The sequence below is a fragment of the Palaemon carinicauda genome, chromosome 27 (assembly GCF_036898095.1).
Source record: "Palaemon carinicauda isolate YSFRI2023 chromosome 27, ASM3689809v2, whole genome shotgun sequence".
Lineage (NCBI taxonomy): Eukaryota > Metazoa > Arthropoda > Malacostraca > Decapoda > Palaemonidae > Palaemon > Palaemon carinicauda.
The window spans coordinates 71,463,970-71,481,367 of record NC_090751.1 but is presented as its reverse complement, the minus strand read 5'-3'; the positions used below and the strand labels follow the sequence as shown (position 1 = coordinate 71,481,367).

Here is a 17,398-nt window from a genome sequence, read left to right as displayed (position 1 = left end):
ATATGCGCCAAAGGGTTAATGGTGATCCTTGGTGTAATCCAACACTAACTTCTAAGGTTTCCCTTTCCCCCCAACAGCTGTTATTACTTTTATCCTTGTTCTTTTGTACATCAACTCTATCATTCTAACTAACTTCTCCAGGCATTTTCTCTGTTTCAAGCTCAAAAAAAAAATTACTTCTCTTGGAATTCTGTCAGAAGCCTTTTCTCGAACTACAAAAGCACAGAAGAGCTTCTTGTATCCTTCTAGCCTCTTTTCCTGTAGAGTCCTTCTCCCTCTCATGAATCCACATAGTTGTTTTCCAATCTTTACAGTCTCTCTCAGTCTCTCATCTAGTACCCTCTCAAAAACACTCAAACTATGCTCTGTCAGTTTAATTCCATTGTAGTTACCACAATTTCTGACAGCACCTTTCTGCTTGAATATAAATACCATTAGACTCTCCTCCCAATCTTTAGGCATTATTTCCTCTTCCCATATTGCCCTTGATAATTCCAGCAGCCATTCTTCACCCCCCCCCTCCCCCCCGTAATTAGTATCTTGACTATTTTACTTTGGAACTCTGATGGACCTGGTACTTTATCATTTTTCCTTTTACACAATGGCCTCTTCACTTCTGTATTTCATATATCGATCACTCTTTGTGCATCTCTCAGCTCCTCTTTCATTTTCAGCATTCATTAGATGTTCCAAATATTCACTCCATCTTTTCTTAATGTATTCATCCCTGAATATTTTCTGTCGCTATTGACAATATACGTAATATTTTGCCCCAAATCCTGTCTTTACCTTTTCCTCAAGTTTGAAATCTAATAGATAGTCTTTTCAACATCCCTTGTTCCTAGCCTTTCATTCATTTGCTCTACTGCTCTTCCAATAGCTATACCTACTTCCCTCCTAGAATCTCTTTCCTCTTCTCTGTACCGTGTGTGTGCAGAGGGTGTAGAGTTTACACCCTCTGCATGCTTTAATTTCCTGTCCTTAAATGCCTTCAATTTTCTTTTAACCGACTCTTGCACCTCTGTCACATCACAACTTTTCTCCTTTCAACACACCTTATCTGCTGGTTCTTCCCGCTAATTCCCCCTTATCTCCTACATTTATCTTGTTCATACCCACCCAGATATCTTCCACTTTGTTATCCTGTTCACTTTCTAAGCTCAACTTTTCCAGTTGTCTCTCTCACACAATCCTCGTAAATTGCTTACCCTTTTCTCCTTTAAGGTCTCCTATTTCTCTTCTTGGGGTTTCCACCTCTCATGTAAAAAATTCATCTCTATCCGTCTATGATTTTTAGCACATGCTTCCCAAAAAATCACTTTACAGCTCGTCACATTGTTTCTATCTACTCCTCTTACCAGGCTGTAATCTATTTGGTTTTCTACTCCTCATCTTTCATAGGTTATCGGGTGCTTATCCAATTTCTAAAATTAGGTGTTCATACATGCCAATTAAAAGATTTTAACCATCTCTAATATACACTTTCCATCTTACTTTCTAATTCCAAATCCATGGCCTCCATGTACCTCCTCATATCCATCCTTTCTCTTCCCCATTCTGCCATTCTTGTTGGCTCTTATGATTAGCTTCGCCTCTTCTTTCCCTGTTCTAATAGCTGCCTCAAACTCTTATCTAAATAATAAATAATTATGTTGCTTTTACAACCCATCTGAAGGGTATATGCTGAAATTATATGTACTATCTGATCCCCCAATATCATTGGAATCTTTAAAAGCATATAATTAATTCTCTTTATTTCTACCACTTTTTTCACTCCAGTTATTACCTATTATGATCACAACTCCATTCCTTCCTTCTTGTGACCTTATCTCGTGAAATTAAACGCATTTCCTATCACTTGAGTTCTACTTCCTTTCCATCTTGTATCCTGTACACACAAAATATCTATCCTCCACCTCTCCATCACATCCACTATCTCCTTCAATCTTCCTATTAGTGCACTGACATTCCAAGTACCTGCTCTGATCTCCCATCCTGTCACTAGTTTTTTTGGCCACAGTCACGAACCCTGCATTACCCCTCGCCCATTTATCACACCAGTATAGTAGGGGGATCCTGACTCCAGGCTTTAACAAGGGAGGTCCTAGCCACATCCACATTTTTAATAGTATCAGGCATGGTTAATAATTTGGATAAGCGTAATCCCTTATAGGTGGTGGGACAAAATAGTTCAGCTGCATGGTAGCAGTTTCCACATTAATTGGCAGTAGGCCTATCATTATGCTAAAAAGCACGACTGTAAGACAGCAGCTGTCGTTTTACTCGTTTTTTATGACATACAGGACATTCACTGGTAGTATTCTTACACCCCTATTAAACCACAAATACTGTTAAAATTCAATTTATTCTACCTTCGGAATAACTAACGCTCAATAGGCAATTGAATATAAGTCATCTACCCTGGTCTAGATTTGAACTAGGCTAGACCTTCAGGTTTCAATTAATCAGTGGCAGTTGACTTAAGCATTCAGCTGTCAAGATCATGATATCTGAATGAATAAGTCAACTATCACTTCTGTAACCAAATATGAAGGCCAGGGTTTGCATCATTTCCAAATTTTCTGAGTATATTACAGTTTTATACACAGAAAAGGAAAGGCTTGGTAATCTAAAGACAATGCAAATTTGATTTGTACCGTAAGAGAAATTTTTCAACAAAATATATAATGGATATCTAACTTGCTATTGATAGAAAAATTAATCATAAGAATATATTATAGACATGTTTGCCTATGTAATGCTATTTTGCAGTTTTGTGTATAAAGTAATTGTTAGTAAGAATCATGATAGCCTAGCCAAGGCTGTATAGGTATAGTCTCACAAAGGATATAAATACAAATAAAATTAATTATCCCTTTTTATTTTCTCACTTTTACTTTAGGAATAGAAGACTATAATCAGGTCGGGCATTATCAGCCACACCTAATGTGTGCAGATTCTGCAGAATGACATCAATTATGATAATAATGATGATTGTATGGCTTCATAGTCTAGGTCCATGTTATTGACATTATAACATGCAAGGCTATATTTCATATTGCAGCAATATGTTACGTCAAATCTTTATACCTTATAAAGGGGATCTATTAGATCATAAGTGTTGGTGGGGTATACTTCTGTCTTATTTTTTTCATAGGATTATAGGAATAATAAGAGTGATATTATCGAGAAGCACGCAGTGCACTAGGCCTATAGGTACGGCAAGGGGAGCCAAACTGAGCCATTTAAAGAATGAGCAGAGGCTATCCACCCTTCACAAGAAGAGTTTAACAAAATCATAAGTAAATCTCCAAAGATAATACTCATTATGTAATTGATTACAAGATTATATATATATATATATATATATATATATATATATATATATATATATATATATATATATATATATATATATATACTGTATATAAAGAGAGAGAGAGAGAGAGAGAGAGAGAGAGAGAGAGAGAGAGAGAGAGAGAGAGAGAGATTTTGAAAACAGTATATATATTCTTATTCTGCCACGTGGTTTGGAAGGTTCCCGAAAAATCCAGAGTTAGTTTTTATCTTTTTATTACTTCCGAGAACGGTAGATGGACAGAGTTAGCTGATAGAGAGTCATCTCGCTCTTGCGTTTATCGTGTGTAATGTGTTAAAATGTACATAAATCTGGTTATCTGGTTATCTTCATGTGAGCTAAATTCGTAAGTTTATCAGTTACTTTATGTAATTTCTTTAGAGTTCAAGCATTAGAGTATTAAAGGTTATCTATTTCAACTAAGTTTCAAGCTTAAATGTCGGTGTAAAATTTAATTTCAAGCGAAGCAAGTGATTGTATAATTTTCATAATTAATATTTCAAGTGATTTATTTTTTATGTAAATTCTTTCTAAGTGTTGTAATTTTTATAAAATATATTTATTTTTATAAAGAGTGTATTATTTCAATCACCAGTATTTATTTCAGTACTCACTCATATCTGTGTTAAAGAATCGAAGTAAAAGGTTGTTTGAATACAGTAGTTCTTAATGATAATTACCCATTTTTGTTTTGAGTGTACTTAAGAGACCTTGGGATATTAAGTTTTTTTTTTTTTTATTTATTGCTGTCTGGGAGTTATATAACTGTCTTAAAGCTTGGTTATTAATATTTTCAAGTGTAACAGATTTAATGTAAAAACAAACAGGTGAGTTTGGAACTTGAGTGGTTGTGTAGCTTGCCAGCCATAATATATAAAGTATTATACTTTGGTTCCCATACTATGGGACTATAGTATGATATATATATATATATATATATATATATATATATATATATATATATATATGTGTGTGTGTGTGTGTGTGTGTGTGTGTGTGTGTGTGAAACGATCCCTGTAGCGGGGTGTTGGAGTGAAAACTCGTTGACATTTGCATGTTTATTTAGTCAATGGTCACTAGAAAAATTACATACATAAGAAATTCATAGTGATAATTCTTCAATTAATCAAAAAGAAAAAAAAAAACATATTCAAAGAAATTTGCATTCATTTAAAATCAACAAAGTTTTATTGGAAAACTCTATTGCTATAATTCCAGTAATGGTAATTCCTTCATATTACACATCTTTATTAACATTTCCAATAAAGACCTCTGGTATGATAACTTGATTACAAAATTCATAACACTAGGCGGGTGAATCCCTTGGTTCTGCTATACATCGAATCTTTAAGAAATATGCACTAAGCGTTAATAGGTATCATTAATGTCATGAGAGAATTCCACTAAATATTTATTCGATCTGTGGCATGTTTTATCTAGCCTAACCCCTTAATACCTCTATTTTCCCTCATTAAATTGTAAAGATCTCTTGATAATATCCTTTACTTACCGAACTGTTTACAATCCCACTGTAAGGACCGTCCGTCTCTGTCCCCTCGTGGACCGCTGACAAATCCCTACCGAGGGAACGCCACCATTAAACAAGCACACACCCCTCATAATATGGTCAAATGTGTCTATATTTCATCATATTAACAGCTTTATTTAGCTATTGTTAATTAAACAGCAACCCTGACAACCCTTTTAGGTCTATAAATCTCAGAGCAATGTGATGCTTACCTTATAATTCCATATAAAGGTCATCAATGTGGACTTTCCCAAACACGTCCACTCCCAACGATGACTTTGTTTGAAAAGAAGCTTGCCGCTGTCTGAAGTGCTTGACAGGGGAGCGGGATACGGACCGATGGTTCCTTTGTTTTGTTACGAACATATAAAAGTGTCCCTCATAATTATTGTTTCTGAAGGAAACTTCCTCATTTTAATTTTCTTATGATTTGACAAAGCATAAGTGACCCGAAATTCAATTACAAATTTTTGATTTACCACGAACAGTCATTCGAAGTTGCACAGGGAAAAGAGAAATTTCCCTGCATCCCTGCGTTTACACCTGCCCCTTTGAAACCTCTTGAGCACAAGGGGGTTCAACACCTATTGTTCAATAACGCCCACTAGATCAGTCTCCTCCTCCAAAATTAAAACTAGCTTTGACAGCTGTCTGTCATATTCCTTGCCCTCTCTCCTGACAGTCACCATCCTCACCAAACCATCTTTCCCTACTTTAGTCTGCACTACTCTAGCCAATGGCCAATGGCAGCATTCTTCATTCTCCTTGACCATAAGGACTACGTCTCCTACCCTGACGTTTCGTCGATCTTTGAACCATCTCTGTCGCTATTGTAACCCTAACAGGTATTTACGTTTCCAATGGACCCAGAACTGCTCGGCCATATGCTGCACCTGCTACCATCTCTGCTTAGAGTGGCTACCTATTGCAATGTCGCAGCCTACAGGCGAATCTCCCATGTTTAAAAGCTTGTTTGATGTGAGTGTAACCGGGTCTCTACTGTCTGAGGTGACGACAGTAAGAGGCCTACTGTTAACCATTGCCTGCACTTCACAAAAGAGTGTGCATAGCCCTTCATAATCCAATTGCTGTGTCCCCAAGACTATATCTAGGACCCTCCTCACGGTACCTATCAACGGTTCCCATGCTCCTCCAAAATGTGAAGTGCCGGGATAAATTCAACCCCACACCGGAGCAACTCATTTCGCACCTTGTTTCCAGCCAAGAACTCGTAACTGGAGTCGAGAACTTTCCGCGATCCCACAATATTAGTGCCGCAGTCGCATCTAAACGTCTTGATCTGACCACGACGAGCCAAAAACCTCCTGAAGGCACTAATGAACAAGTCTGATGTGAGATTTGAGGCTACCTCCAAGTGTATGGCCCTCATGTTCAAGCAAGTAAATATAACTCCCCAATGCTTCATCTGTGCTCTGCCTTACTTTACGAAGAATGGCCAAAAAAGGTCCACCCCGGTGCGATAAAATGGGGGTTTCCCCGACTCCATGCGATTAGCTGCTCGAAAACCTTTCCATGTGCTCTGCGACATCTGATGCATCTGCTCAGCACGTGCCGCACTGCTGCATTGCACTTAATTACCCAAAATTTCTCCCTCATCAGACTCAGAACATGCATTACACCCATATGGTTAGAATGCTCATGATAATACTGGATCACGATGTCTGTCAAGTGGCCCTTATACGGCAAAATAATTGGATGCCTTTCGCTCGGAGAGATATTTGCCAAAGATAACCTACCTCCAATGCACAAAAGCCCATTTCTCAGGATTGGTTTCAACCTTCTTAGGGAGCTAGAAACCCTAATAGTACCTCCCTTCTCAAGGCTCTCTATATCTATCTCGTAATCAACACGCTGTGTTACCTGCACTACCACAGTCTCTGCCAAGTTAATAATTTCAGTGGACAAATGAATATCTAGCTCGCTGAGCAGCTGCCTATGTTTATAAATAATGTACCTAGCAAATAGCAACAACCAACACAAAGCTCTAAGGAGCTTGATCCACCTGGAATAGTGGTGGATGATTTTATTCAAACCTGTTTGCTTGATATCCAACCCAATTCTGTAACTAATTATTTGGTAGCCTCTAGTTCCTGTTGGTCCTATCTCACACTTAACTTCTAATCCTTCCACACCATCTGACATTTGAGCTGGCTCTGTTGACCGAAAATACTCCTCCTTAAAAAGAAACTTCGGCCCTTTTCTCCACCTTTCGGACTGCTTGGAACGTGTTGTATCGTCTGCTGGGTTCCACTCAGAGTTAACATACCTCCACTCTTTCTGATCACTGCCCTCCCATATCTGGCTTGATCATTCCTGATATATCGCAAGACGGTTGTTGAGTCAGTCCATGGTCATGGTCATGGTCATGGTCAGAATAGTGCTTCCGAGTCTTACGGCCAGTACCGCTGCATTAAGCTCTAGGCGGGGTACTGAAACATGCTTCAGTGGTGCTACCCTTGCCTTCCCCATGATGAATCTGCAAGAAACATTTCCCCACGGATCCAAGACCTGCAAGTATGCCACTACTCCTAAAGCAATGTTGCTTGCATCTGAGAACAAATGCAACTGTACTAGGGTGTCTGATTCTCATGGAATAACCTTCAGGCTTCTTGGCACACTTATCCCGCTGGTCTGGCTCAGCTTCTTGGCCCACGCCTTGATGCGGCCCGTAGTGTCAGAGTCCAATTCCATATCCCAGGCTATCTTTAATCGGCAGAGGTCCTGCATGATGACCCTACCGTCGATTAAAACTGGCGCCAATATACCAAGCAGGTCATAAATCGAGGTTATAGCTGACAACAAGTCAACCTTAGTCCTTGGAACTGATACTAGCTCTACTCGGATACCCAATTCATCAGTCCCCCTGTACTCCTAAAGCCTTTGTCTTATGTGACTCTGATCCATCTATAAGCTCTGAGGTGCTCCTACTGTACCATTCCCTCGGGATGGATGACATAACCTCCACACAAGGGCTACTGAACTTTGTCAATGTAAATCCCCCTTTTTTGCAGAGCTCCTTAACCTCTAGCAAATTGACTAACAGTGCATCTTTGCAATCCTCGGCTCTCAAGCAGTCACCTACATAAAAGTTGTTGGCCACTGTGAACCGTGCTCCCTCTGAAAATTCATTCCCAAAGTCGCTTGCTGTCTGTTTCAGCACGAAGTTTGCAATGCTCGGAGAAGAACATGCTCCAAATAGGTGGACTGCCATTCTCCATTCTTTGGGTTCCTCGTCAAGACGTTTTCCCCACCAAAAGAACCTGAGGTAGTCCCGCTGATGCTCTGGTACCTGTACATGATAGAACATTGTATTTATATCTCCTGTATAGGCAAATAGACCTCCCGCAAACTTTACCAACACACCCAGCAAAGAGTTCATCATATCAGGTCCCTGCAATAGTAGGTCATTGAATGATGTACCCTCCACCTTGCTTGCACAGTCAAATACAACACGGACCTTGTCTGGCTTGTCTGGATGTTGCACACCAAAATGAGGAATATACCACACATTTCCCGGGCTGGCTGTGGTCACTTGCTCAGCATAGCCTTTCTGTTGCATCTCTGTCATGAAGGCACTATACTGCTTAGCGTAGTTACCATCCTTCACTAGCTTCTTACGAAGGCTGTGCATACGGCGCAATGCGATGTCCCTTGTTTCTGGCAAGGGTCCATGAATGTCACGCAGAGGCAATGGCACCTTGTAACTTCCTCCTATGGTTCTAACCCCTTTCTCTATTATCTCTAGCCATTTCCTGTCCTTTGCAGACATTTCCCTTTTGTTAGATGCAACATCGTCATACTCACGATTATAACTTTCAACCAGCATGCGGTCTAACTCAAGACGCTTGCTTGTCAATTGGATCCTATTGACATGCTCTTGACACCCTTTGTCCTTTGCTCCACTTACTACCCAGCCCAATAATGTTCGTATGGCATGTGGTTCATGGAGGCGTGTTGAGTTGATAACTTCCCTTGGCTGGAGCAAGTGAGGAACATTGTTCCCAATTAATAAACCCACCTAAGCATCTACATCCAGGATGTAAATCTCTCGCAAGTGTGGCCAGCGTTCCAGATCTTCAGCCCTGACCACATCACACTCATCAATTGTTATGCGAGAGACACTTAACACCAGAGGGAGTGTAATGCAAGTCTTGCCCGCATAGTCCAATACTGACAATCCCAAGACTAGGGTGCATGCAACTTCCCCTATTCTGTTGATGGTTTCAACATTCACCTTAATGCCCTGCCTCTCAGTGCAGCCTAGGGTCTGCATTAAAGCTTCTGAGACAAAGCATGTGGAACTCCCATTGTCCAAGAAAGCCTACGTCAAGACCTCCCTTCCTTCCCTTGACCTAATCCTTATCGGCACAACTGACATTCCTGTATCAATGCTACCCCCTCTAACTGCCCTGAACATAGCAATTTTGTCATGTGTACCTTCCTCCTGAACCACTAAGGCTCTATTTGAGAGCTCATTTCCTACCACTTCTACTTCCTGGACCACTTCTATTTCCTGGTGTCGACGCAACAGAGTTGGATGATTTCCATTACATATGTTACAACTTTTCCTGTTTCTGCAATACTGAGACCTATGACCACTTCTCAGACAGCCAAAACAGAGCCCCATCTCCCTTATGGCTCCCAGTTTTTCGTCGGGTCCCATTTGAGATATTTGGTGGCATTCATCCACCATATGGGGTCCTGTACAGTATCAACATGAAAGCGGGGCAGTTTTGTTACATAAAACTTTCCTAGCCTTAGTTAAACACTCAGCCTTGCTTGGTGCTTTTCCTTCTCCTAACTGAGGGGTGTCTTCCCTTCTGCCCTTCTCAAATAGGTAGCGCCCAAGTAAAGGATTTTTCAAGACCCTGGCCTCCCCTTCAATAAAACTAAGCAAATCATCAAACAACACAGTCCTCTTTTTCTCACTAATAATCTTATCAGCAACTCTACACCATCGATCCCGCACACTAGAGGGGAACTTGCTAAGGATTAACCTCAATGTCTTTGGATTTGTAATTCAGCGATGCCCTAAGGGATGCACAAAATTGCATTTCTGCAGGTTTTAAGTGCCACCGAGTACTCATCATACTCTTCCGCGTTGTTTTCCCTTATATCTTTCCATTTAATGATCTTATCCACAAACGCGGTGGCTATTTGTTCAAGGTTACCATATCGCTCCTCCTGCAACTTCCTTGCCTCCTTATAGCCCTCTGACGCTTCTAAGTGGAGGTATGCTGCCACTATCTCATTTGGCCTGCCTGTCGTGTGTAAATCCAGATACCTCAGCCTTTCCTTATCATTCGTCAACTGGCTACTAAAGACGTCATCAAATGAGTGAATGAACCTAAAATACTTTGTATGATCCCCATCAACCTTAGCTATATCCTGCTTGGGCATCAAGCTTTTAAGGCTGCAAGAGATTAACGCCTGCATGACTTCCTTATTGCTCATGTCCCCTTGGTCATTCCCGCCTGAGCTACGGTATCCACCTAACCTAATCTTGGGCGCTTCTGTATTCAAATGCATGGGTCTCTCACTCCCACGTACATCAGGGTTTGTGTGCTCCCTTATCCCAGGGATGTGAGTTATTTCTCTATGATTTTCCTCAAAATCTTGTAAAACCTTCTCCTCTGCCTCCACTTCAGCTAACTCTGCTCTAAACTAAGCTTCTCCCTCTTAGATCTTAGCACTACTTCCTCTCGCTCTATGGCCTGTATCTCCTTCATCATCAGTAATTTTGCTGCAAACCTGGCTCTAGAAGTGGCTAATAATACAGGCCTGCTCCCAGTAGAACTCGCACACGACCGTTGAGATCTCCCTGAAGCAACAGATTGCGTACCAATGGCTGATGCGCTATCCCCCAAATTTAAATGTCCTTCCTCTTCCGTGGGCTCCTCAGTGCACTCGCCTACCTTGTGGCCCTGATTAACTCCACTATCCTGCCTAACCTTAAGTCCCTGCAAAAACTCCTGTACCTCTACGCCATCCTTCTCTAGGGCTTCACTTAGACGCTGACACAATTCAGACTTGTTCCTTCCTTTTGTGAGGCCTCTGGTTTCCAATACCTCTCTCAATTGCGCAACCATTAGGGTCTCCATTCTCCTAGGCTCCGTTTCAGCCCTCCCTATGAGCTAACAAAATTCCCTAGTTGAATTGTAGCTGACCTAACCAATGAGTGGCCGAGAACCTGCACTACTTAATGAAGACCACTACCAGTACCTATGTTGCGACTTCATAAAGATCCTCCAAGCCTAGAGAGCAATCCATAAATGTATCAATGTCTCATGTCCCAGACCTCAACCTGTAATAGCTCCTACCTGAAATAACTCCTACCTGAAAGAACTCATGCCAAATAACTTCTACTTGACATATCCCAGCCTCCTACCTGAAACAGCCCAGCCTCTACCTGAAAGAACTCATACCTGAAATAACCCAGCATCTATCTGTAATAGCCTGCCCTCTATTGAAAGAACTTCTACTTGAAATGACTCCTACTTGAAATAGCTCACCTTCATTTTGAAAGAACTCCTGCCTGAAAGAACTCCTTGTTATACCTAAGTTCTAATACCATACAGCATACGGCGAAGGAACATCTGTCAAACTGAGAACTTTAGTGACTATTGGCTTAGGATGACAGTCCCCGTAACTAACGTGCTAAGTTCTCATTTGAATGGGTTCTAAATTGGACATTCCAAGAAATATTTTAATACCACGCACAAACATAAACTTATGTATTAAAGCAAAACTGTGATACCATTAACCTAAAACCAGTTATAAGGACCTCTAGATGATTCTACCCAAAACAAATACAGAACCAAGGGACCACATCATAAATATTCCATAAGATTTTCCCTCGACGATCAGAGTCAAAATACATGAATATTGACCTAAGAACCCAACTTTCTGACACTCTCCAAGTCTTATTGCACTACCTACATCTATTCCTGCTCACCTTCTAATTGAAAATGCCTTACAAATAAACTACTCAAGTTCAAATGGGAAATTTTCAAAGGCATTTGTAATTAAACATCAAAACTCCTCCATCATAAAAAAACAAGATAATTGTCACTTCTCCAAAAATGCACTACAGGACAATTTCCTCGATGAACTTCGTCAATATCTTAAATATTAATTAGATAATCACGCCTTACAACTTATCTTCTTAGTCGCAGGATGTCGGCAGACTTCTTGTCCTTTTTCTCAGCTTTCCAGAGGGACCACGTGCGTGATTCCACGTGGTGCACCAAACTTCCACTCCACACGGTGCATCAAACTTCCACTCCACATGGTGCATCAAACTTCCTCCAAGCCAGTTCGTGACTGTGGAACAATCCCTGTAGCGGGGTGTTATAGTGAAAACTCGTCGACATTTGCATGTTTATTTAGTCGATGGTCACTGAAAAAATTACACACATAAGAAATTCATAGTGATAATTCTTCAATTAATCAAAGAGAAAAAAGAAAAAAATCACATTTAAAGAAATTTACATTCATTTAAAATTAACAGTGTTTTATTGGAAAACTCTGTTGCTATAATTCCAGTAATGGTAATTCCTTCATATTACACATTTTTATTAACATTTCCAATAAAGACCTCTGGTATGATAACTTGATTACAAAATTCATAACACTAAGCGGGTGAATCCCTTGGTTCTGCTATACATCGAATCTTTAAGAAATATGCACTAAGCATTAATAGGCATCATTAACGTCATGAGAGAATTCCACTAAATAGTTATTCGATCTGTGGAATGTTTTATCTAGCCTAACCCCTTAAGACCTCTATTTTCCCTCATTAAATTGTAAAGATCTCTTGATAATATCCTTTACTTACCGAGCTGTTTGCAATCCCACTGTTAGGCGTCCGTCTCTGTCCCCTCGTGGACAGCTGACAAATCCCTACTGAGGGAACGCCACCATTAAACAAGCACACACCCCTCATAATATGGTCAAATGTGTCTATATTTCATCATATTAACAGTTTTATTTAGCTATTGTTAATTAAACAGCAACCCTGACAACCCTTTTAAGTCTATAAATCTCAGAACACTGTGATGCTTACCTTATAATTCCATATAAAGGTCATCAATGTGGACTTTCCCAAACACGTCTACTCCCAACGATGACTTTGTTTGAAAAGAAGCTTGCCGCTGTCCCAAGCACTTGACAGGGGAGCGGGAGATGGACCGATGGTTCCTTTGTTTTGTTACAACATATAAAAGTGTCCCTCATAATTACTGTTTCTGAAGGAAACTTTCTCATCTTATGATTTGACAAAGTATAAGCCTCTATTAGTGACCCAAAATTTAATTACAAGTTTTTTATTTACCAGGAACAGAACAGTCATTCGAAGCTGCGCAGGGAAAAGAGAAATTTCCCTGCGTGAAATTTTTCTGCGTGAAATTTCCCTGCGTTTACAATATGTGTGTGTGTGTATATATATATATATATATATATATATATATATATATATATATATATATATATATATATATATATATATGTATAATATATATATATATATATATATATATATATATATATATATATATATATATATATATATATATATTCTTACAAAGCTGGTCTAGCATAGAATAAATACATTAATCAGATATTTTATTTATATTTTCATATGTGCATTGAAGAGGTGAATACCAGCTCTTAAGATGAGTCCCTCTCATGTAGATATAAGATTTGTATGTAAATTACGTAAGACTTTCGTTGTTAATTTCATTGTATTCTGCATTCAATTCAGTATATGTAAATTTACGTTATTTTTAAGAATTAACTTTTCATTTCACGTATTTTGTTACAAAGTCTCACGTAACCTGTTTGAGTTCTATATGATCCATACGAGATATGAACAGAGGCTTATGTAAATCTTTTTTTATATTTTTATGAGTTATTGCATTTTGCTTTTTGAGAAAATATGCAATTCTTATATTTGCCATGTGGTTTGGAAGGTTCTCGAAAACCCTAGTGTTAGATTTTATCTTTTTCTTATTTCCGAGGACAAAGTTGGGCGAGAATAATCTATTAGAATATTCTGGAAGTAGCTAATTCATATATAGGCACCCCAGGGCTGTATAGCAGCAGAAGAGAAACAGCCGTCCTATAAAAGAGCTAAAGTTAAACTCTCTCTTTCGCCAAGTGCCTATAGTGTGTCCTCTCCAAAGTGATTAAGTTTAATTACGACATATATCAGGTGTAATGTTGTGAAACGTTAGGAAACAAGTCAAAGGTGATTTTTAATTCATTGTGTTGTGGTGAGTGTTGGCCTTGTGTATAAATCTTTGTAACTGGCCCAGTGAGATTTACAAAAATATATGAAGTTAGTAAATTTATCAGTTACTTTATGTAAGTTCTTTATGAGTTTAAGCATTAGAGTGTAATTATTTCTTTTTTCTTAGTCTAGGGTTTATTCAGATTTAATATTTCAAGTCAAGTGATTATATAATTTTCACAGCGTAACATCTGAACAAAACTTAGATTAAGACAAAAGTCTTAATCTAAGTTTTGTTCTGATTTAATATTTCAAGTTATCTTTTTTATGTAAATTCTTTCAAAGTGTTGTAATTTATATAGAATATATCTATTTTTGTAACAAGTGTAGTATTTCAATCACCAGTGTTTATTTCATACTCACTCGTATCCTGTTAATGAATCGAAGTAGGAAGTTGTTTGAATAGATTGTAATAATAATTACCCAGTTTTGTTTTGATTGTACTTAAGAGACCTTTGGATATTCAGAGTTTTTGTATATTGCTGTCTGGGAGTTATATAATTTGTCTCAGAGTTCATGTATTAATGTTTTTAAGTGTAACAGATTTAATATAAAAACAAACCGGTGAGTTTGAAACACAAGAGATTTATGTAGCTTGCCAATCGTAACATATGTAATATTATATTTTGGTTCTCAGACCACGGGACTATAGTATAATATATATATATATATATATATATATATATATATATATATATATATATATACAGTATATATATGTATATATGTACATGTATATGCACATATATATATATATATATATATATATATATATATATATATATATATATAAATATATATATGAGAGAGAGAGAGAGAGAGAGAGAGAGAGAGAGAGAGAGAGAGAGAGAGAGAGAGAGTTAATATTCAGCATTTTTGCCTAGGTTGATTAGGCTGTCTATTCCTTTTGGGAGTACTGTCAACCAGTTTAAATCAAATATTTTTCCAACTATAAACTCTCAGAATGACTAGCTATGGCTTGTGAAGGCTTGTTTATCATTAAGAACAGAAAATGGTGATGAAAATGGATGCTTGGTTATAAAGTTAGTTAAGTCATCGTCTTCTGCAGTTGTGCAGCTGCATCTCCAGATCTAGGATGAATTTTACATCCTTCATCACTGTTTCGTTTTAGCTATATACAGACACGTGTCTTGTTGATGTTAAGACGATTGGCTATGTCTTTTTTCCAAAATCTGGCAAAATACAACTCAACTGTAACACTCTGAATGGGGGTGTGACGTTTCTGAGTGTGGTTAGGTAGATCCATTGTTTTTGACAGATGACTTGGTGTTGGTAACAGTTCCACCATGACACCAGCAGTTTACGTCTGGCTTGACCGCAACCCAATCTCAGGCACGTGCATAACGTTAAGTACAATACTTAGGTAGCTAAGAAATTAAATTCATTAAATACTTACCGTAAATAAAAATGATCAAATTAGTTTTTTTTTTTATAATGATCTAGATGATATTTTGATAAAATTATAACATTAATACTGCAAAACCATGTTTAATGAGCTGTATATTTTATTAAGCGAATTTACGAAATGTTTCATTGTTGAAACTTGGTATCATTAAAAAATGTGAAGGCTAAAGTTGTCAGTTAGCGACTTTTGGACTAAAATCACTGAGGTCAGGTCAAACGAGTTTTACTGCATACTGTACATTAGGAATACAGATGAATTTCTAAATACACAAGCAATTGCGAACGCAGAGCATATTTTCATGAAAATTAGTTATACCTACATCTGTGTATGAATAAATTTATTTGGGTTTCTTTGTAGAAAGAAAGCGAAATATATCTGAGTTTCTTTGTATAAAGTGTTAAGAAAAAGGATAGAAAGAAAGGGAGAGTAAAAACAGTTTGACTTTGTGTCATATTTTTATATCCTGATTGCGTTACACATTAATCGTCTTGTTTAAAAACCAGCACTCGTTAATATGAGATTATGTTGCCTTTTTGCACGCGAAGCAGGGACATTGCTCCATTAGACTACTTGAATATGATAATGAGAAATCTGGCATTGGAAGACAAATTCCACTTGGCTCAGGGCATGAAAGCGGCCCCCCCCCCTCTCCCCCCATTATGTGATCATCCTGAGGGGACCATTTCATTGATGTTCTTTTGTTTGGGTGGTTGAAATATCTCGTTCATGATGCCCACCAGGTCACCGCTTCATGTAATGCCCCTCTTTTCGCTTTTGAATCTCTGCCTCATTAAGCTAAGGAAATACGATTGGAATAATCAAAATGCCACACATGTACTACATCATCAAGTCTGCTAGATGCAAGGAGCTTTTATGCATGCGTTGTAACTGCCTGCGTCTGTGCGTTGGTGCGTGTGATATGTTTATGCATGAACATGTTTGCTTGAGTGTACAGAGCAAAGATAGTCTGTGTTCCGAGGAGGATACGAGTGCGAATGTGCGTAGGTACGTCAGAGTGGATGCTGCGAGGTAATCTAAAAAAAACATCAGATAAACCATCTCCGAGATGCCTTCCCACCCCAAACAACCAACCAATCGACAAAGCCATGGCCTCCCGTCCCCTCCCTCTATTACCCTTCCTTGTCACACATTGCCTCTGAGGAAGGGTCCACATCACTATCGGGATGGGTCATTTACCTTATCTTTATTAGCTTTCGAAATTTAAGGGTTTTGTGCAATGATTGCGAATAGGTGTCGGCTCGGTGTACGTATGCTTACTGGAGGGAGTGACTAATGGGGCATTTCCTCCATGTGGTGATTAAGGAATCCAATCGCAGATGTTGCAGACATTATGTTACGTGATTTAAATAATCTACGAGGAAACTGTAGGCGAATATGACAAATGACAAAATGGCAAAAGGTTGGCAAATACATTTTATTGTCGGCAGCTTAGACGAGTCTTGAAACCTAATTTTCTTTGTATAATTTGTTTCTTTTTTTTTCACGTCTTTCTCTATTACAGGTCCATTAAGCATTCCGGCTTTCCGTCTCATAAAAATTATAAGAATCAAAAATACCAAATTGATCTTTGATGCGTTTTTATAGTGTTATAATACTTTTTTTACCCATTACTTTAAAACGAATACCACCCGAATGCCACTTATTTAATAAACTACTCATGCAGGTATAAAGTGATAACAACTTAATTTTGAAAGAAAAATCAATTAAGAATAAAATGACAGATATCAAAAGAAAAAGTTCACTTTTAGTGGAAAT

The 17,398-nt window shown here is 38.4% G+C and overlaps 1 protein-coding gene across 1 annotated transcript; it reads right to left on the bottom strand.

The window, feature by feature from the left end:
* Positions 1–7,761: 7,761 nt before the first annotated feature.
* On the bottom strand, positions 7,762–8,733 carry LOC137620956 (uncharacterized). Its single transcript, XM_068351398.1, has one exon. The coding sequence runs from the start codon at positions 8,731–8,733 to the stop codon at positions 7,762–7,764; it is 972 nt and encodes a 323-aa protein (XP_068207499.1).
* Positions 8,734–17,398: the final 8,665 nt, after the last annotated feature.